The sequence below is a fragment of the Gouania willdenowi genome, chromosome 1 (assembly GCF_900634775.1).
Source record: "Gouania willdenowi chromosome 1, fGouWil2.1, whole genome shotgun sequence".
In the NCBI taxonomy this organism is placed as follows: domain Eukaryota; kingdom Metazoa; phylum Chordata; class Actinopteri; order Blenniiformes; family Gobiesocidae; genus Gouania; species Gouania willdenowi.
This window is the reverse complement of record NC_041044.1, coordinates 27,010,471-27,032,918: the sequence shown is the minus strand read 5'-3', so window position 1 is coordinate 27,032,918 and position 22,448 is coordinate 27,010,471. Positions and strand designations below refer to the sequence as shown.

At 38.5% G+C, this 22,448-nt stretch overlaps 1 protein-coding gene across 9 annotated transcripts in view; it reads left to right on the top strand.

Annotated features, from left to right (window-relative positions):
* The window catches only part of grin2bb (glutamate receptor, ionotropic, N-methyl D-aspartate 2B, genome duplicate b), a 135,709-nt gene that overhangs the window by 51,579 nt on the left and 61,682 nt on the right, over positions 1-22,448 (top strand). For all 9 annotated transcript variants that reach the window (XM_028443152.1, XM_028443143.1, XM_028443134.1 and 6 more), the window contains exons 5-6: positions 20,083-20,226; positions 21,545-21,815. In XM_028443152.1, coding sequence (XP_028298953.1) covers positions 20,083-20,226; positions 21,545-21,815 — 415 coding nt within the window. The remainder of the gene's footprint in view (positions 1-20,082; positions 20,227-21,544; positions 21,816-22,448) is intronic.

Genomic DNA, 22,448 nt, shown 5'->3' with positions numbered 1-22,448 from the left:
AATAAGAAGTTTTATTGAAATTATGACACATTCAGTTTTATAATTTTCTGCTTCTTCTTCTTTTAGCTGCTAGCCGTACTTGCTTAGGTCATATGATGATGTTTTGTGCAGGTTTGGATGTGTGGGACACATTTCTGCATGGATGCTCCAATCTGTCAGTGATTAATTACCTACCTTCTCCGCTCAGCTAAGGAGCTTAATCAGCTCATGAAGGAGCTTTCCATTAGCTGATCAGGGCCAAAGGTGTTGCTAAATTGACTCCTTCCCATGTCTCATTGTCTTACTTAGTCTGCTGCCTCTGACAGGCTTATGTGTTCTTCTTTATGTGAGTGTGAGTGTGTTTAAGTGGCTATTTGCTGTTATTGTCCTTGCATGGAGCCGTTTTACATCTGCTACCTACCGGTTGCTCTCAGGGCTTGTTTTCCTCTGTCGTTCTTGCTTTTCTCTCTACTCTAGGCCAGGGCTGTGAGCCTGGCCGACATGATGTGAGTGGTGCTCGAGCGCTCAGCGCAAAAGTAGGATATTGAATCAGACAATTAATCGTATGTTCCTTGGTGCGCTGTACCGATGGATGCAGTGGTTGGATGAATGCTTGAGGCAAGAGGAAATCTCCTGCGCTTTCTCAAGGGTCCTTGTGCATGTGCTTGCACGCACACACATGGGATTGCTGGGCATCGCAAGCCTCTTAGCCTCTCTGTGTGTGTTTGCCTGAGAGTGATCGTGTTTGTGAGACAAGGAGATTAATTTGTTCTAATTAGGCATTCAGTTGGTGATTATGTTTCAGTAGCTGATGGCGCAGTGTTGAACACATGGTGGATTCTTCTAGAGAAGATAAAAGAAACTCTTTGTGGGTTTTAAGGGATGGACATGGTTGCGTCGCAGTGAATTAACTGTATACATTTAAAACGAACAATGGATCTTTGATTTTAGGGGGAAAAAGGGTGCTGACAAAATACCAAATAGTGCTCTAAAGATACAATGAAAGTAAGAATAATTCATAATACCTGAATAATTAACTTAGGGAGAAACCTGACTCATTTATGAAAGTATATATTATTTAGAATTTTTTCAAAATGTTCCTATTTTTCGGAATGTTCCAGCAATTTAAGTTCAAAATCAGTGTTTCTAAAGATTACTGGTAAGTGTTTGTATTGTTTTGTTTTGATTTTCTATTCAGAAAAAAAAATAAAAATGAGTGGTTATTTAATTTTCATTTTAAGATTCAAAAAACAACATTGAAATTCAAGGAATTTTTCTTAATCAGGGTCGAGGAAAAAAAATCAAATAAAAACATTTGATTTTTATTTTTTGATGCTATAAATAGAAATTCAATGTTAGAAACAAAAACAAACATGTGGTGCAAACGGAGGCTGCCGTTTTTAAAGTAAGAGCGCGTACCGACAATTACTTACTTACTAGTCTTTGCGTGCATGTTCTCATGCCCCTGTAACACATTTTGTGCAGCCGGCAAATGTTTATCTTGCTTAACTTGTGAATCACAACTTCACTGCATTCATGAGAACATTCACTTGGTGTATTTCTAATGAACAGTGTAAGTTTGCACACTTAATTTACATTTTTCTCCAAACTAAGATCTTAAAGGAGCTTAGGACAGGAGTTGTGAAAAAATAAACATTTATTTTAGGTTTTTTAATGCTAATAATGGGTGATGAAGCATTCAAAACCAAACAGAATGAGCCCACACACATACTGCATCTCCCTATTGCATTGAACAAGCTGCCGTGTCACTATTGAGTCTTATTTCTTGATCCTGCCCTAAGCTCCTTTAACTCAAACACGTGGTCTCCCTGCTCTACAGTTTGTTCTTTTAAAAATAAATGTTTTAAATTATTGTCTAACATACTCAGGCTAATAACAGCTAATAGAATATGAATGTGAATCTGAAAAAATAGCAACGAGCAACAAGCATGCAGCGTACAAAGGCTGCAAGATGCTCACACAGAAGCTATTTTTAAATGCCCACCTCTTTAAGAGATTTAGTCGTCAAAGCAGCAGAAAATGTACGAAAAAAGACTGTGAAATGTGTTACAGGAATAACGTCCATTCAGAATTGTTGACATAAAAACGATCCATTGGTTATTTTGTTACCATGCAGTGCTGAAAGTGTCTCAGTAACGGGTTTTTTTTCTGTCTTTCTTTGAAGAAAAAGCCTGACTTTCATGATCTTTTCAAATCACCAATCTTTCTCCCAGTAAACACATTAAACCCCAGTGATTCACAAACTTCTTTGGGTGTTCCCCACTTTGAACCAAGGTAAACATTCAAGCCTCACCTGCGCTCATTGCCCCCCCCCCCCCCCCCCCCCCAAAATAATTCTGACAAATAACACATTTTCAAATTTATTGAATTAACAGGGAACAAGTATCACAATATTTCACAATAAATCAAAAACTAAATTAAACTTATTAACTGCATAAAAAACAAATGTAAAAGTGCAGTAGTCAAAAATATAAGAACAACATTGTTTGCCATCTGTGCCGAAGAATATTTTTGAGGTGAGCTATTGAATGAGTGTTTATTGTTCCGCTCCACTTCACATGCCAATGCAAACCATTATATTTGCACTTTAGTTCCATGTTAAAAAAAGTTTCCCAGTCGCATATCTAAGGCAGTCTAATAACTGAATGCTCTTTTCATTTCTGCTAGATTTTTAGGTTTCTCCTTAGCACTTTTTTGTGTGTAGGCCTTTTTTATAGTGTTAATGATCTTTATTGTCAATGAAAAAAAGGTTTTTAAGAAGATTAGCATGACGTCATACCTCCATTCCCCACCAGGGGGGTGCGCCACACACTTTGAAAAGCACTGACTTACAAAGACAGGATACACACTATCTGTGTCTGTCTGTCTGTCTGTTCAGGTCTCCACATGCCTCCAGACACACTTGTTTTCACAATGGGAGGTAAATAAATGTGGCTTTGAATGGTATGTCTTTTGAAAATGAGCCCAGTGATGCTAAAGTAAAAACAAAAACAGAAAAAAAACATTTTATTTGAAATAAAGGACTTGTTTATTGAATGACAAGTGAATGCATCCTCCTCCTCCTCCTCCTCCTCCTCCTCCTCCTCCTCCTCTTTATCTGTCAGTCAAACTGCTCAGTGGACCACATACTCTGTATCTGACAGAACTTTGAATTTCTGATTACACTGACTCATTTAAACACTAACAAAAGTCGCAAGGACTTTAACAACCTTTGACACAGGTTTGTTTTTACATTTGGCTATAAAAAAAATGTCTACTGCAAGAGTGAATGTGTCTCTTTCTGTGATGAAGACGACTACAGGGAGTTTCCTTTGCTGTCGACCATCACTTGACTTCTGGTTGTGACATACTGAAGGATGAGAATACTAAAGCCGTATCCTGAGGTGGTTCTATGTCATTAGGGTTGGTCCAGCAAGTTGTCCTCAGCCAATCACAGAGCGTTTCAGCTGGGCATTTATTACCTCCGCTGAGGAGGTTATATTTTCACCAGCGTTTCTTTGTTTGTCTGTTAACAAAATTTCATCAATAGTACTTCACAGATTTTATACAACAGTTAGTTCAAACCATGTAATTTGATTTGATTACAGACATTCCAAGAGTACTGATACAGATTAATAACAGCAGCAGGACCTTTTACGGATCATATCACTCCGCTGTACAGTTGGTCTAAATATCGTAATTACCGTTACATGTTGGGCAACACCGCAGTACACTGTTTGCTCTCCACTTGTGGAACTATTTTTATTGGCAGAGCCCCAAATGTTTAAATAAACAAACAAATCACAATCTCTTGTCATGTATTACTAATAACTAATAAAGTGCACTTGTAGAACTGTTGTATAAAGGCAATATCCCACTCGAGGTCGGGTGTGCACCCTCTCGTGTGAAATTGCTTAATTGACAACATTTTAACCAAAGATAGACCTTACGCCATGGAAGATTCCATAAAATTTAGAAGGGGGCCTGAATCTATAAACTGAGTCTGGATCAGTTTCAAAAATCCCTATATCTCATAATTGGTGAAATTTCAACAAATCCTATCTCAGGTCAGAATTTACTGATCTCCTGATGAAATGTGACTCAGTAGAGTTGAGTTGTTTCCTCAATTACCCCACAGAGTTTCATCTGGATCAGGTCCAAATTGCGCATTTCATTGTGATTTTTTAAGAAAAAAAAAAAAGTGTTCTGACCTAGTATCGTTATCAACGAGGATAGAAATTTCTTCCAAGCCTTTAAAGTGTGAACGATCATGACACCATGATCAGGATCACTGATCCAGAAAACTGACAATATCTAGCACAAAGGAGATTTGACAGCTTGGTGGAGGTTGTGCTCTCTAACGGCTCTTGTTTTAAAAATCTTGTATCTATATATTTTTTCAGCTTCAGATTTTTGCAGCTATTTTTTTTTTTTTTTCAATATTCTATAGAAAAGGTAACTAGTGTTGTTAAAGTGTTATAAGTTATAAGTCTTATAAAGGTATTTGTTGATGTGTGTATGCTGCAAATGTTGTCCACATGAAAAACATACTGTATGCACAAATACTTGTTGTTGAAACACATAATCAAACATGGTAGGATTTATTGATGCATTCAGTCAGTGTCTTCAGGCAGAAACATGCTGTTTGTTAAACAATTCTGTGGGAATATACTGTGTAGAGCTACTGTAAGTAGATGCTGGAGGATGTCATTTGCATTATTTGATTCGTGATCTTTACTCAGCAGGAGGGGAGGAAGAGGAAATGCTGCATTCATTTGCAGAAAGAAACTACGTGTAGTCATATTTCAATAAGATGTGTGTCTAAAGCTATACTACATAGTACTAATGTAGTTTCCAGGCAGCTGTGATTCAATAACATATGTGTTTCTTTTACAAAAAAAGATAATGAATGGATTCTTCCTGGCAAAATTAAAATACGAAAAAATCCATTGTGGCACATCCATGTGCAGTTGTTTAAGAAACTGATAAATTTCTCCTTAAAACTTTCAAGTCTCTGCAGCAGCATTTTCATACGACTGATAAGGAAACTTGAATTAAATTTCCCCTTCTTTGTGTTTATGTGTGCACTGAGACCTTATTATTGGGTCTTCACAATGCGTATAGGAACAGCACACAGCAGTCTATGGTAATGTTGTGACAGTGCTTTGAAGGTTTGGGTTCTGTTTACGTGGAAGACGATTGACAAGCCTTCAGTCCATGACAAGACATAGAGAAAAAAAAAAACAGCAAACTTTCAGGACTAGAGGAATTTGGTGGAGATTTAGGTTTAAATATTTAGATTTACTGCTTTTTTTTTTTTTTTACCTCTATATACAGTATGTGGTTAAATGTGTTAAATATAGGAAAATGTGCTAAATATAAGAAAAGTGAGATCAATAATGAAAATGTGTTAGCTACAACTTTTATACTAATTTTTTACACTTGGCACCCCATAGTGTTGCAGGCATAGCTTTCAGCCATTTAATAAATGATTATGTAGAATTGTGTGTGCTTTTCTTAGTCTCTTTTTTTAAACTTATTTCAGTGCCCTCTGAATTATTTGTCCACAAATGTGAGCTTAAAGGTCCCAAATCATGCATTTTTCACCCATCTCCATTTGTTCTAAGAACCCCAAAATCATAATATTTAAGGTTTATTTTCCCAAACTCACCTGTTTTCCAGAGTTTTAGCCTCTAAAAAGTGACTTTCTGACCAACAGGCTGTTTGATGCCTGTTTATGCATATTCATGAGTGAGCTTGTCTTTACACTGACTTGTCTGCGAGGCTCCTGCATGACTCGCTCTGAGGTAGATCAATGATCACCAAAGCAATTTTCTCTTGCTATCCACACACTGTTGTTACTGTTTTCCACCAAAAAACTGCACATTACAGTAAAACACATGGCTATTTAAGCGGCTATTGTGTGAGTCCGTCTCCGTGCTGTGTGTTCATCCAGCAGCAGCAGCAGTCAGCTGCTTCAAACACTCACCGGAGTTTTAAGCTGCTATTTCACTTTCTTCTCCTCCTCATCTTTATTAAATACAGGAATAGTGCATTTAAGGTGTTAATCATTTGTTTATCACCTCAACTGTTGCGTCGCATTGGGTCACAAACACATCAGATCAAGTCAAAGGCGACACGATGTCTACTCCCTGGGTGCCTACACTGCAGTGCTCACCGTGGAGGCACGGCACCAGCAGCAGGCACTTCCTGGAGGGGACGGTTCATAATTCTAGTGACATCACTAGAGTTTGAACCGCTCGGTTTTCAGAAGAGGGCAGAGATGCAGCTCAGAGAGCAGGATTATTGAGGGTTTCTCAGAGATGCAGGAAGGAATCCCAATGTTACTTTGGGGATGTTTTTGATTAGGACTTAACATTGTAACAAGGTTAAAAGCTGAAAAAAGTTGATTTGCATGACATAGGACCTTTATGGCTTTTATCATTGCCGACTGGTCTCCCTGGATGTAGTTTACATGTCAACTCTCATTGTGTGTAGGTTGTTTCTCTTGTGATCTTCCAGTCTTCTCCTATAACTTATAAAGAATAATGCCATAAATGTTTCTTTGATTGTCTGTCTGTGATGGAATGTGGTCAGCACGAGAAAGAGAAAAATAAACAAGTTAGTCATTTATTCACCTGTTGTAAATGCTTTTCAGAGAAAACTTACTAAACCACAGGGTTTATACCTTTAAAAATGAAAATTACCATGCATACTGATGAAAGGTCAATGTGAATTCAATAAGAGGAAAAATATATTCAACTGTCTCTACTTATTCTGTTTGTGTGCTTATATTATTATGATTTATGCAGGTTGTACTCTAACATCTGTATTCAGCCGCAGCTTTTGTACTTATGTTTGCATCCCAGCGTGTTTTTCCACCACTCCGTAGTCTGAGGTAAAGCTGACAGAGAGCTACAGGTTGTGTCCTCGGGGAGTTTTGTTTACTATTGTGAAGCTGAAACCAAATGTCATCAGATGCTGATGTAAAGGCATTCAAACACAGGCTGCTGTAAACAGGAGACATGTTGAGTTGCTGTGAGTTACTGATGGTTTTGAGTTGCTTTAGAATCTTTTAGTTGAAGTTATATAAATATGACAAAATGCGCCATTAGTGAAATTCGTATTTGACGTGTAAGAATTAAGGAAAAACGCTTCTCTACATCCCACAATGCATTGCGAAAAAACTTTTTTGACATTGTAAATAAGAGAGTTTACAGTGGAGATTAAAACAAACTTTCGATGTTTCACTTCTTTTTCTCAAGCAAATGATCTTCCATTTATTGATCTGTGAGACCTACACTATGGGTGTCTTTGAAATGGCACACTCCGTACTGTGCATTTGAATTTTAAGCGAGAAAGTGACCAAGTAGAATATCAACATGTGGTCATTTGATCCATAAACTCATGGAAACACATTTCATGCCGACATTTTGGAGATTTTCAGAGACCCGCTCTGTGCTACTGACAAAACTTCAAAACAAGAGCCTTATTTACAAAAGCGTTAAAAAACAAATGGAAAACAAGTAGAGATGCTTTTGTTTTGAAAGGGGGACGTTTGATGATTTTACGTTCCGCTGGTAATGCGTCTTGAGGCGGTTGAGTATGACATGCATACTTCAAGAATGTCCCGATATAGTATACCTCCGGGTATTTCTTGTGTATTCAATCTCTTCAAACTATCTAATGTGAACGCACTACACACTCATTTTTACGTCAGACTTCGAGGAGTACGTGCAAAGACAGCTTCAGTCTTTATTTAATAAAAAGTTATTGTCTCCAGCAGCTTAATGTTTGTTTTTTCCTTCCTTGGTTATAAACACATTTATTTTTTAGAGCTGCTTTGATGAAAGTAGAAAAATAAGAGCATATTATCTCACTGACTATATCTTACTTTTGATTAAAAGTCGACTAAATTTGAATATTGTTAGGTAAATTAATGTATCATGTCTACTCGCCTATAATTGTCCTTTTAATGACACGATAAAAAAGAAATTTCACACACCGGCAAACACATAATCAAGCTTAAAGTAGCTCTTTTTCCACACGGTTTAAGGGTATTAAATGCTTTCACAACCTTACTGCTTCACGTGTTGATATTGCCTGGTGAAATTCATGTTTTAGAGAGGAACAGCAGATTATCCAGAGAACATCTCTGCTATCACAGCGGAGCCCTCGCCGTCGCTTCCCAGGCTGCTGTGGGAGTCGATCTTATTTCAGCGCTCCTGAAATGATTTCCTCGATAAAAATAGCAGGAGTAATTCAATCAGAACATCATGGGATGTTTAAAATGTTGCTGAATGAAGCCAGGAGTGCGATGTCGAAAGAGGGTCACTGAAAATTAAACAGCAGAAGATGAGATTAATTAAAGCGCTGTGTGTGTTTGATTAAAAATGTGATGATGAAGCGCAAACCCAAACTGAGGAGGATTGACAGCAGACTGAGGATGGGAGGAAAGAAAGAAAAGGGGAGATGTATGAGTCATGGGTGTGAAGGAGTACAATGTGTACACTGCTACGTGTGAGTTTTTGTGTGTTTTCATTGTGTTTGTGATTATCAATCGTAAGGATTGCTCTGTAATCATTTGCCACGTTTACATGAGAGCTTTAGTTCCCCTTTAATTCAGAATAAAAATTAAACCCTCTTTAAACTGACTTTGTAAACACCTAGTTCTGAATGAAAATAGCCAATCTGAATTCAGCTTAAATCTGAATTAAATGGCTGGTTTATTCAGATTTTAATTCCAAATGGAATAATTCCTCGATCTTGTCTACGTTTAATTCTGCTTTAAATGAACTGCGGTCGTTCTGCACATGCTCGTCCTGTTGCAATGACGCGCTGGTGACAACATAGCCAAGGATGGCCGCCTGGACTGGAGCCGTGACTATTTATTTAATAAGAACCTTAGAAGACATGGATATAATGAAAAGAGTGGATGGATAGAAGCACAAGAATGCAAACATTCATACGGACACACAGACACATTACACTCACATGGACAGACTTCATCGGTGGACATGAAGCAACACACACACAGAGCTTCACTAATTGTCCGGAAGTTCTCCTTCCATTTACTGTAACATCCTGTAGATGGAGGCACAACAGCTGTTGCACTAACCACTGGCTTTGATTGGCCAAAGTGTGGTCTTTTATCTCCCTTCTTCTCAGCTGAAGAAAGTGAAACAGTATTTTTTTGTCGAGCGGCTGTTTCAAAACTCCAATAAAAATCAAAGTGAAAACAGTTCTTGTTATGTGGTTTTCTATGTTGTAGCTGAAAAGAAAAGGTTTGTTGTGTGTTTTTTCCCCCGGTTGAAGTGAATAAAGCGGAATTGAATCAAAATTAATTAACTGTTTTTCATGTAAACCTAAATTCGGAATGACTCTCTCCATGTAAACACAAAGCAGAATACTTTAATTCCAAATAATTAATTATTGAAAACATTATTGTCCCCCCCCCCCCCCCCCCCCCCCCCCCCCGATTGCTCCTCTACCAGGCTTGTTAAGCAGTGGGTTGATACGCAGCTTTCCCTCTACAAATCTAATTGGAGACAGGCTTTCCTTGGCATGACATGGAGATGAGTTGCCAAATCCTTTCAGTTCTCCCGCTTGAGGCTCGCGCTGCTCAGCCCTCGTGCAAATCTGCACATTGACGCAGCAGCTGCAGCCACAGCGGAAGCATCCGTCTCCATGTCTGTGTCAATCGGAACAAATTCAAACACACCCAACGCTCACCGTCTTAATGGGCCTACGTAACGCAACAGCTCTTCTGTGACAATTCGGAGAAGTTTCAATAAAATGCATACCAATGTGTGTGTGTGTGCGTGTGTGTGTGTGTGTGTGTGTGTGTGTGTGTGTGTGCGTGTACGTGTGTGTGTGTGTGTGTGTGTGAGAGAGAGATGAAGCTGTGTGGGGGATAGAGAAAGACACACAAATCAGAGTCCTATTTGCACAGTTGGATGCTTGCGCTAACATTATGGGTATTTCCGTCATCTGTCTCCAGTGAGTGTGCAGTGTCGCCCTCTTAACTGAAGGTTAAACTAACAAGTGAGACTGCTGCTCAGCACCTGAGGGAGTGGGATAGACACACACAGGTTTGTGTTACTGTGGAGCTCGGTGGTGTCATAACTGCACTAAGGTCAGGTTATGCTTTCTTTTTGATGTGGTTAAAGGAAGAATCTGACTGTTGCTGATTTTGTCCAACCACACTGTGGTTGTTTTATGATTTCTCTGCTCGAGGAGAAACAACAAAGCACCGTTAGAAGTTCATTGGAAAGAAGAAAAGGCAGCCTGTGTGAAAGGGAAAGTGTGACGTAGAAGTACATAGATGCACATAATTGATTGTTCTCAACTTTCTACAGAGGAAAGTGACTGAAAACCTTAAATACACATTTGGAGAGGATGTTTTCCCCTTAAACTTTGGCCTAAATTCACAGGCTTTCTGTTGTTTCAAAGGGAGAAACAAAACATGACCACCCAAAAAAAAAAAAAAGCCCAAGTAGCTGTTGAACACCTGTGTGCTTAGCATGTGTTTACAATGATCTCACTGTGTTAAAACCTTAGACAGGTTTATCTTGATTTCATCTTGTTGACTACTAGGGATAATATTGACAGAAATCCTTATCTTTTAAATCTTATTAGTAGGAATGCACCAAAATGAAAATTATTGGCTGAAACTGAAAATGAGAAAACCAAGACCGAAAACCGAAACACCGAAATAAATTATTAAGCAAATTATTAGTCCCATTGCATTTATGGCTCTAAATTAAATAATTACAATATATAAATATATAAATTATAATATACATTAATGTTAATGCTTTAAAGAATAAAAACAATTAAAAATATGACAACATTTATTTAGCAATCACATTCCAACAATGCACAACATAAAATTAAATGTTTAACTCCTACCCCACTCATACATTATATAATATTGTACAGGCCCAAATCTGACTGGCCTGCTGAAACTGACAACAATTTCATTATTACTTGTATGTCATTTCTATTTTATTCAAGACAAACGATCCCAAGTAATGTTCAAGAGTAAATCTGAATGAAATGATGAAGTGTTTAAATTATAAACTACATTGTTACCTAAGGGATACCCGGCTTAATGAGCAGAGATGTCAATTTGAGAATCTCTGTCTCTGCATGTCCAGAAGCATCAGCGTCCATATTAAGCTTGATCATCTGTTCATGTCTTCCAACATCTCTTTGGGCACACCTGCAACTGTTTTTCTGCAGCCTAATATTTGTGAAGATGATTTGCAGTGCAGGAAGCTGACTGTGCAGCACGTACAATAAGAAGTGGACGTGTGTTTTTTAAGAGGCGGTTGTGGGAGAACACACACTTTCTTAGTTGAACATTTAAAGCAGCCAAGGACACACAGATGGCATTACAATACTGGCATCTTTAGTTTACTAAAATAATTCAACCTTTCATTCCTGTCCTGAAAAAAAAAACAATAATTCCATGCAAGAATGTCTGTTTGATTCACTAGCATGAAAGCTGTTAATTTTGCCAGCCACAACCTTGTACAAGGTCACATAAGAATGGACAGCTGGCTTATTTTTCCTTTGAGGATTGGATTCAAATCAATAAAAAATAATCCCATTGTTTCATCTCATACAGTGGACATTTAACAGCGCTAGCTTTAGAGTCACATCAGATTTCACACAGGAAGTTGAGAATAGCATGAAAAACTGTTAGAAACGTATTTTCCTATTAGTAACAATACAGTCGAAATGTATGGGCAAAAACAAAAAATAAACCAATATGGAATGCACAATCCAGATCCGATGAGGATGAAACTCATCGGAGTGATAGAAGTATCAACTCTACATGTCCGAGTCAAATTTCATCATCATTGGCCTGTTACAAACAGAGATATGGGTTTCTGAAATAATGAGAGACAGGGATTTTTTCAGAATCAGAAAATTGATCCGGATCCTCCCCAAAATGTAGTCACTTAATCCTGATCCTACTTTTATGTTGAAATTGGTTTTTGAGTCATACACTTCACAGACAAACAAACTAACAAACAAACAAATACGCAAATCTGGCAAAAACATATACGTATAAGAGCATATGATAAGGCCAAGCACCAAATCTCCCCTTTGCCATAAATAGGCAGTTACAGTATCTAGATCAATGTACCATGATAATTCACACTTTAAAGACTTGGAAGAAATGTCTATCTCCATTAATGAAACAATTGGTCCAATTGTTTATATGAACACTCCGAAAAATTGCAATGAAATGTGCAATCTGGATCCGATCCGAATGAAACTCGGTGCGATAATTGAGGAACCATCCTGGCAAAACTGAGTTAAATGAAGAGAGATAGAGATTTCCAAACTTATCTAGAATCAGTATATTGATCTAGATCCTCTACAAAATTTTAATTGAATCTTCCATACAAAAAAACAAATAATAAAATAAAAATATTACCTATTTGGTGGAGGTTAAAGGCATAAAGCGAAGCAGTGTGAGATAGAAAACAACAGGCAGAAAAGCTCCATTCTAGTAATGACTGCTCCCTGCCTAGCACTTCACACCTTTTTGATATGAACTAATGGAGCTGCAGAGCATCATATAAATAGACACCATAGGGACAGATGAGATAGGACATTATTATAATGCACAGAGAAGGGAAGTGGACACTGATATCAACCAGGCAGAAATTAAATTGTCATTATTACAGCGTGAAAAGGAAAGTAGAATGAGAGGATGATTAGCTGTAATCTAAGGAGTGTGTGAATGAAGTAGGGCCCTCGCAATCCCTCTCAATGGTTTGGTCTAACATGTGATTACACTAATGTGAACTCGCCTTTATGAAGAGGAATCATGAAGAGCGAGATATCGAGACAAAAGGGAAGTTGGAAGTGATGAAGGACAAAAGAGGTGCAATCTGCACAAGATTGAGAAATGTATAAAGGTGAAGGGAGTAGACTCTAATGTTCTGTCCAGATAAGAAATCATATTAATCTAGTAATTACTGCTTCCAGTAGCTAGCCTCGCTGGAGGGTTTGGTCCTACGTGCAGACAGAGGCACACACACAAAAAGGACATTCTCCTGTCAGATGTGTGCTTCCACAGTACAGCATCACAACGCCGAACAGACTTCATGTTTAATTAGCCAACAGAAGGATGTCACTAGGAACAACATTATAGCTATTATTCAAATACTCGCCAATTTACTGCAAAGAGTTGTTTATGAAAAATATATGTTTGCATTTTCAATAAAGAACCATCATAATCTTACAAGAAGGTATAAATAATTGAGTGGTTCTCCACAAAGCTATACAGATTAAAGGTTTTGTGCAGAAGCACTGAAGAACTCAAAGTAATTTTGTTGTTTTCAGGGGAAGTAGATTTTACCAAGCTGTGATTTAAACCGGCCTTGCTCTCATTTGTAATTGGAAAACAGCTCCCCTGTGATTCCCCTGAAAACCTAAAATAATGAAGATTAATCAAATTGGTGTTTTTTTTTTTTTATACAAGCTGTGATTTGTTCCTGAAATGTACCTTCAATATTTTAACTATAATCTGAGGACAATGTTACAAAAAAGTTGTCTAGACTCCTCTAGTAAGGTTTACCTGATCAAAGTTGGAAGTTGAGTTAATGCCAACGGACTCCTCACTGTGAGATATCTGACATCTTAGATTACATTCGACACATGAAATATACATGTATGTATATATAATCCGGAGGCAAATGGGGATCTTGGTACGTGTGTTATCCAAACTCTAGAGCAATTTGTTTCAGTGTGAACACAAATGCTCCATAATGTTCACAAATGAAGTGAACCCAATGTGACATCAAGCATTGCATTGTGGGTAGGAAGAAGAACTGCCCACAGAGCAAAACAAGCAAGCAATCATATACAGAGTTTGGAAATGATGCGTGGACGGACGTAAAGCAACAAGGAGGTGCAGACACTGTAGATGTTGCAAATCAATGAGCCAGGCTTCTAAATATTATTTGTTTTTTCCTCCCTGAGAAGCACTTTTCTTAGGTAACAGTTTGGGCAGCTGGGGGCCAAGTTTGTACTTTAATGAACTTTGTGGATTTGGACAATTTGCAATTTGAGTTTTATTAAAAATACACAGGTCGATGGAAAGTTACTCCTCTTCCTCTCTGCGTTTGGGGCCTCCTTGACACATACATTTTACTGAGCATTTACTTTTGGCTTCTTCCCATCATCAATCGTTTGTGCTTGCTGGATCATTGTTATAAAACTACCAAAGGTTTTCAGATATGTAACTATTTTGAATAGAGAAAATCCACCCACTTTAGATTCAGTGCCTGAACCAGAACTGAGGTGTTTGGAGAAGGCTATGAGAGAATACAGACAACAGCTTATTGATCTTTGACTCAGGAATAAGAATAGAATAGTGTAGGAGAGTCCAATTTGCCCTGGGGGTGTAATGACTGGGAAATAAGTAGTAATGAGACCACAGTGAAAAAAATGTGTATACTTAAGTTACACAATATATTATTACCACTGCATTAGTCAGTGTTTGAAGTAGTGGACCTGCATGTTGTTCTGGATCTTGATTTTTGTGACGCCCCACGAAAAAAGTAGGAGCAACTTGGCCTCACACAATAAGCCGATAAAACACAAAAAACTTTATTTTCTAAGAAATTTGTCTTTTTTGAAAGAAAAAAAAATTAAAAAAAAATGCACGCCTGGCTTTTGAGGTAGGTGACAAACCTTGCAAAACTTGAGGCCTGATTTCTCACTAAACTACTTTGGAGACTGCCATTAAGCCTACAAATATTCTTTGATTTCCATATGTATGGCATCAATTAACACTTTCAGTATCTGTTAATAACTCAAAATGTCCCTGGATGACTTGTTAATGGTTTTCTCACATTTATTAAATGTTGTTTTTCTTAGACTTTAAGACATTACAGGTTTGCACGATCATATTAGTTAAATAAGGAGACTTTTCTGAATAATACAGTAGATTCAAAGCATCTCAGTCTAGAGGATATTTTCAAACCTCCTGAAGGCCTCAAGACACATGAAGTATCTATAAGGGATCAGCTTACAGGATGATGGAGTGATAATGTCAGGTTAAGTTACAGGCAGTCTTTACCTGCACTGTTTACTTGTCGAGCTTGAACAATGATGGAATTTGATGGAAGTGTGAGGTCAAAAGTGAATGGTGTGCTATAGCTGTCTGTTATGTGTAAGATTAACTTCACCATAGACTTGAAGTGCATTAACCATCGGAAAGAGCAATATGTCACGGTTGAGTCTTCACGCACACAATCGCACGCTTCTCCTCTCATTGCCCGCACTGCAAATCCATCTACTGTCACCTGACACTGCAGTGTTATTACCATATCATTACTGTGAAAAGAAGGTAACATCCTTTTTGCCTCTCTGGGTAGAGGAGGAAGGGAGAGTTGAGCTTTGATGTTCCAGTGATGGTAGTGCACCTCAGCGTGGAGTACACAGCCTCCCGCATGACAAACACGTATGACTAATTGCACATGTGGATGGATTTATAGTGTTCCTAGATGTGTTCTTTCACAGTGCAAATAGAGTGTGCATAGGTAAATGGGATTCTTCCATGACACAGATATGAAAGAAGATGGAATTTTTTAACTCGTCATTTTGGGAGAAGTAGACGTTGTCAGATAACAGATCAAGAGTAAGCATTTTCCTTTGTTTTTTTTTTACCTCGGATGTGTGTGTGGGGGGCGGTGCCTGCCTCTCGGCCTGGGATCTTGGGGGCATCTGGGGAGTTGCTCGGCCGCGGGGGGGTTGCCTGGGGCTCCCTGGCCTCCGCTCTTTCTGCTGGCCTGGCTGCATCTGCGGGCCCAGGGCAGTTCCTGGGCATGCAGTAGCGTTTTTTTTTTTTTTTTTTTTTTTTTTTTGCACATATGCTGGTATACGAAGAACAGTCTATTCTTCCCCACCTTTTCTATTTCCTGCCTTGAGTCTCTCCTCCCTGCTCCCTTTCCCCTCCCCTTCCCCCTCCCCCTCCACTTAGGTGTAACACTGCTCTCCCTTTTTATATCCTCCCTATAATAAAAGATTTCTTACCCTTCCTTAGGGAGGGCTGGTGATGGTCACAATTAAGCAATAAAATAAATCAATGTATTTTATTGCAATAACAAAATATGCATTGCTGTCTCATAATGATTGCACTTCCTGTGGTGTTGACCTTTGACAGCATGTGCAGACAAGAAAAGAAAAAAAAAAAGCATTTTCCTTTGTAATGCATGAATGTTCAGGATTTGACACTGATTTTAATCACTGAACAAGTTACACTGTTGTCTTTTTTACTTGTCATGGAGGTAATATTTTCACTGGCATTATTTACTTCTTTATTATCAGGATTACGTCAAAAATGTTGACAACATTTTAACTAAAGGTAGACCTGACAACATGAAAGATTCTATTACATCTTGAAGGGGATCAAGTCGAATTTCTGATTCTGCATTTTAAAAAATCCCAATCTCTCATTATTGAATCATCATCAATTAGGTCAGAATTGACCAATCTTTTTGAAATTTGACTGAAATATGTGGGGTTGGTTCCTCATTCACATCCCTGAGTTTCACTGAGATTAGCTCGAGATTGTGCATTGCATCACAATTTTTGGGTGCCCATACATTTGGACTCACTGTATTGTTATTAATGGGGATAAAAATTTCTTCCAAGTCTTTTAAGTGTGCAGGGTCAGATCCGTATGATCTATTTTTACATGACGTCCTGCATCTCCATTAGTTCATATCTCAGGTTGTAATTGACTGATCTTTATGAAATGAGACTCAATTATGTGTAGTTGGTTCCTCATTTATCCCACAGCGTTTCATCCAGATCGGATTCAAATTGCACATTACATCAAGTTTTCTCAAAAAAAATGGGGTTGTCCATACATTTGGACCTACTGGATCGTTATTAATGGGGATAGAAATTTCTTATAAGCCATGAAACTGTGAATGATCATGTACTATGATCAGGATCACTGATCCAGATAACTGCCCATAACTGGCAAAGAGGAGATTTCGTGCTTTGTGGAGGTTTTGCACTCTTTGAATGTTTTTGTTATACATGTATTTCCCATATTGATAAACAGAAGATGCTTCTTCACTTTTAGAGTAAGAAATGCCAATAATATTTGATTAAAGGTCCTATATAATGCAAATCAACTTTTTTGAGCTTTTAACCTTGTTACAATGTTAATTCTTCATCAAAAACACCCCCAAAGTATTATTGGGATTCCTTCCTGCTTCTCTGAAAAATCCTCAATAATCCTGCTCTCTGAGCTGCTTCTCTGCCCTCTTCTAAAAAAACGAGCAGTTCAAATTTTTGTGGCGTCAAGAGAATTCTGAACCGTCCCCCCCAGGAAGTGCCTGCTGCTGGAGCCGCGCCTCCACAGTGAACATACACACCCATTATCTGGCCAAAAAACATCTGCTTGGATGGTCATTGTCCTTTTTTCATCCAGTCTACACAGGGAAAAGAACCAGTCTTGGTTTTTGTACCAAAAGATAAAGTCTGGTAACCCAAAATGTGTGTTCGACTGCGAAAGTCCTCAGAATTTGTTCAAATTTCCTAAAAAAGAGTCTACTCGCCAGAAGTGGTTGGAATTTATCTCTGGGAGCACGCAACGCACCATCCAGCATCTGTTAGTCTGTGACCGTCACTTTACAGAAGATTGCTTGGACTCTGGGTCAAAAACATAAGGCTCCAACAGAACGCTCCTCCATCTCTGGAACTGTTTACAAAGTTTTGTGGGCGTGCCTGTTGCCCATGCTGCCGGAGCTCTAGGGCTACGTCATTTAATGAGAGGCACTCACACGGGCAGAGGCGGCGCTCCGAGAAACCGTGCGTCTCAACTTCCGGGTTGAAAGAATATAAGTCATGTTTCTTAATAAACTAGTATTTGATTTTGCAAAATGTAAAATATGACCCATATGTGGCTATAATTCATTTTGGAAGCTCTTAATACAGCATGATTTAGGACCTTTAAGGCAAAAGCTGCCAAAAGTGGTCTCACTCAAGTGAAGGTCGCTCAGTGTTTCAAAGGTTAAAATGGTTAATGTGACTACAGTTCAGGGCCGGTGTATCCTAACATGTTCAGCTCCTGTATGTCAGTCCTGTAGATTGACACGAGTGTCCAATAGTTTCTGTAGCTGGCGTTGCTCCCTTTGTCCGCTGTGAGAGACATATTGTTCTTCTGCAAGTCAATTCAGAAGATCAACAGAATTCGACAGGAGATTTTCTCCCAAGAATAATCTGGCCGATGAGGTGACTAAGCATGACAGCCTGAACTGTGTTTACAGGCTTCTGAGAAAAGTATCTGTGTGCCACTTCGCAGCAAACTGTGACCATTCAGAGCTGGTCCAAGTTCAATGTTGGCTTTGGTGGACTCACTTTTTAGGCTGCATTTCCAATCTGTTTAGGTTGCTGGAACGTGTCTCTGTTGAACTTGGACAAGTTCCCAGTCCATTATTGGCTTAACAAACAGTCAATCTCCAGGGGCTAATTTAGAGACTCTAGTTTGACTTCCTGTCTCTGTGTGTTTTATACATGTTTTGATGATCTTAGTATTGATGCCTTGAATTGCCCTTCAGGGGAAAATAAACTGAACTAAATTGGCTTGTGCTGACTTGCAAACGTGGACCTAAACTATGTCCTTCTGACTGAGAGGCAGTGTCTCTAACCCACATTTTCCACTGCACCGTTTACAATCATTCAATGTAAATACTTTTAATAGCATGCTGTTCTGCTTAATTAGGATGCTCCATTTTTTTACATTTAAATTTTTTACATTTGAAATTATATGTTTTACTGTGTTTGGGTGTGTTTTTTTGGCTTCTATAAGAAAATTGTGACGAGAGCAAATTTCTTTTACCTCTGTCAAGGAGGCCATATTTTCACCAGAGTTTATTTATTGGTTTGTCTCTTAGCAGGAGTACATCAAAAGTACAGAATTTGACTGGAGTTTCACAAAAGATAGACCTAAGGTCATGGAAGATTTCATGTAGGGGATCCAGATCAAAAATCTCTCATCATTGGTTGAAATTTCAAAAATTCATATCTTGTTTCGTAATTAACTGATCTTTATGAAAATTGACTCAGCTATGTTGGGTTGGTTCCTCAGTTATCCCCACTGGATTTTGTCTCGGATGTGGATTGCGCATTTCTTTGCAATTTAAAAAAAAAAAAAAAATGGGTTTGCCCATACATTTGGACCTACTGTATTGTTATTAATGGGAAAATAGATTTAAAAGTCTTTAAAGTGTGAATGATCATGGTACCATGATCAGCATCACTGATCCATATACCTGCCTCTATCTGGCAAAGAGGATATTCGGCCCCTGACAAAGGTTTACACTCTCTAAGTGCTCTTGTTCATAATTCTTTTTCAAATATGGATTTCCTTGTAAATAGTGAGACAATCTCCTGTCCAGATAACTCTTAGTCATCTGTGTCACCTCTCCACTGCGTATCTTCCAATGGACACAATGACATGACGTAGTTCATGTGCAGCCCACGCCTCGGAGCCTTCAGTCTCTCTCATTTATATTTAATCTATCTCGACTTCTGCATCCTGTTGAGTTACTTGGTGCATTCCCGAAGGTGGATTGACCTGCCCTTGAACTTTTCATAGTATCCAACTGGTACTAGCTAAGAGACAGCTTCATGTGATGTGTTTTCATCTTGTCTCCTTGAACAAAACCTGCTGTGACATAAATGTCACAAGTCTTGTGCTCTGAGATGAATATAATGGTACCAGGTGGCCATCATAGCCATTGTGCTCTCTGTAGCATACTTAATAAGGTACTTAGGTAGTTACGTGTTGGGGTTTTAGATATTTAGAGGCCCCTTGTCTGCAACTAAATTTTTAAAGCTAGTTTATATCAGAGCTAATTTATCTGAGCGCATCGTGCAGTAGTTCAGACATACTAGAGGTCAGACTGTTCTGAGCGGTAATGAAGTCTGTGTTTATTCAGAGGCTTGCAGGAGCTTGCCATCCTTCATCTGTCATCATCATTCATCTGACCTTCTACAACACACACTCAAGCTTTGTGAGTCATGACCTTGTGTGCTGTCTCTGTCTCTGGTTTCCAGGACGACCACTCCATGTTTTTCCAGTTTGGCCCCTCTATAGAGCAGCAGGCCTCTGTCATGCTGAACATCATGGAGGAGTATGACTGGTACATCTTCTCCATAGTTACCACCTACTACCCTGGTCACGAGGACTTTGTCAACAAGGTAAACAAACACACACAAACACTTTGGCGAAGATGTGAAAAAAGTAAAGCCACAAAAAGTACATGTATTTTTAACAGCATTGTTAATTCTGCTACCTTCCCACAAAGCGTTTACGGCCAAGTGCTAATGTAAGGCTAGAATTAAAAGAGAGACATTATTATCTTTAAAGATAAATGTTTTTCTTCAGTAAGTGTCAACTCCAGAAGCAGCCGGATACTTATTCCTCATCAAACTAATTGCCGTGAAGTTATGAGCTGTAAATTCAAAAGACAGTTTCTCTTTTCCTTGGGGTCCCAGACACATACGGTATAACTACTTTCAATTTTCTAAGACTTATATTTTGAGACCTGATGTTATCTTGATAAGATATATCTAATTATTGCAGTTCTTTTTCTTTGTTTTTTAAATGTTTTTAAACATTTTGTGACACCAGTTGTCTTGTTTTAAATAATGATTTCAAGCTCCAAGAATTGGCAAGGCTCAACTGAATGCAATTAAAAGTGGCCAGTTTCATTTTCTGATTGCTTTAATAAAAATGGCAGATGGGCTGAATATGTCGTTTTGAATGCTCCCGCTCACTCAGACTTCAGCTTTCTTATCTTCCGGGCAGAGAACACTGAGGCAGCCTCAGAGAGAATGGCAGGATATCCTGAATAGCTTTGAACTTCAGACACACAACTGGAAAGAATGAAATAATTTAATCATTTTTCTTCAAAACGCTGCAGCAATGTCAAAGTCTTTCCTTTGAACAAAAGTTTAAGTCAAACCCGGTTTAAATGAGAAAAAAACAGGTTTTTGTACTGTCAAAACTTTAATCATGAGGAGTCAGATTACAATATTTTCCATACATTTATCTACATTTTTTCTCGGTTCATTCTGATGGAGTCACACTGTGCTGGACATTATTGTGAGGGTAAGGCACTGTGAATTTATTAGTTCTGAAGTCTAACAAAAAAATTCAGGAAGTCTTTCTGCAGGGTACGCATTGAAGCTTGTATCATTTAAGAAAAGTGATGTCATTTTGGACAGTGTGTGGCATTGACTTTCATGGTCTTAAGCGGATTATACGTGCCTCAAGTACAGTATTTATATGTCAGAGAGCCACAAATATATTGGAGACAGCCTTTTGGTGCACAGCCTTTTTTATTAACAAAGTGTGATGCTGGGAATTTACTGGTGACCACAGAAAAGTAAAATGATTTCATTTGAGTTTCAGTAGCTTAATGATTGTGGGAGAACATTTTAAGAAACCATGAAGAAATGTTGTCAGTGTTTTTTTTTTTTATATATTTCCCAACATGTTTCATTTTCCGTTCAGGTCCGCAGCACCATCGACAACAGCTTTGTGGGCTGGGAGCTCGAAGAGGTCATCCTACTTGACATGTCAGTTGATGATGGCGACTCAAAGATTCAAAACCAGATGAAGAAACTTCAGAGTCCAGTTATCCTTCTCTACTGCACTAAGGAAGAGTCCACCACAATTTTTGAGGTGGCCCATTCCGTTGGTCTCACTGGCTATGGATTCACCTGGATTGTGCCCTCACTGGTTGCTGGTGATGCAGACAACATTCCCACCGTCTTCCCCACAGGTACAGCCAACATTAGTCGTTGCTTACTCATAACAGTGCAAGAAGAACAACTGTGCAATGGAGTAACAAGGTGGGGGAGGCTAACTAACTTACACCTACCTGACAGACTAGAAGTGGCAGAAACACGCAGGAACCCAGATTGTCGGACACATATCATCCCTCAAAGAGGATAATTTTATCAAGCATATTTATTGTCAAGAAAACTGCAACCATACCCAATGAGCATCTGCTCTCTGCACTGCTCAGGGATGAGGAAACACCTAATTCAAAATTACCACTTTGCCTTTAATCACATATACATGTAATAATGTTGTAGCCATTGTAAAGACAGAAATTACATGCTTTTCTTGAAAAATCTAAATCATGATTTGAAAAGATTAAAGCTGCTACCCACACAAATTTTCATAACATAAAGTCATAGTGTATGCCTCATAGATCAATGAATCTAACGTAATTTACTCCAAAAAGTTTGTTTTGGTCTCACCTGTATGTAAACACACTGTTATTGACATTGTCGGAAAAGCTTTGCACATTGCATTGTGGGAAGTGGAGTCCCGTAAATGGGTGTATATATGTCTTTTACTTTATTCTAGCTGTGATTTCTTGTTAGCCCCAAAATCTCTGCCAAAGTGA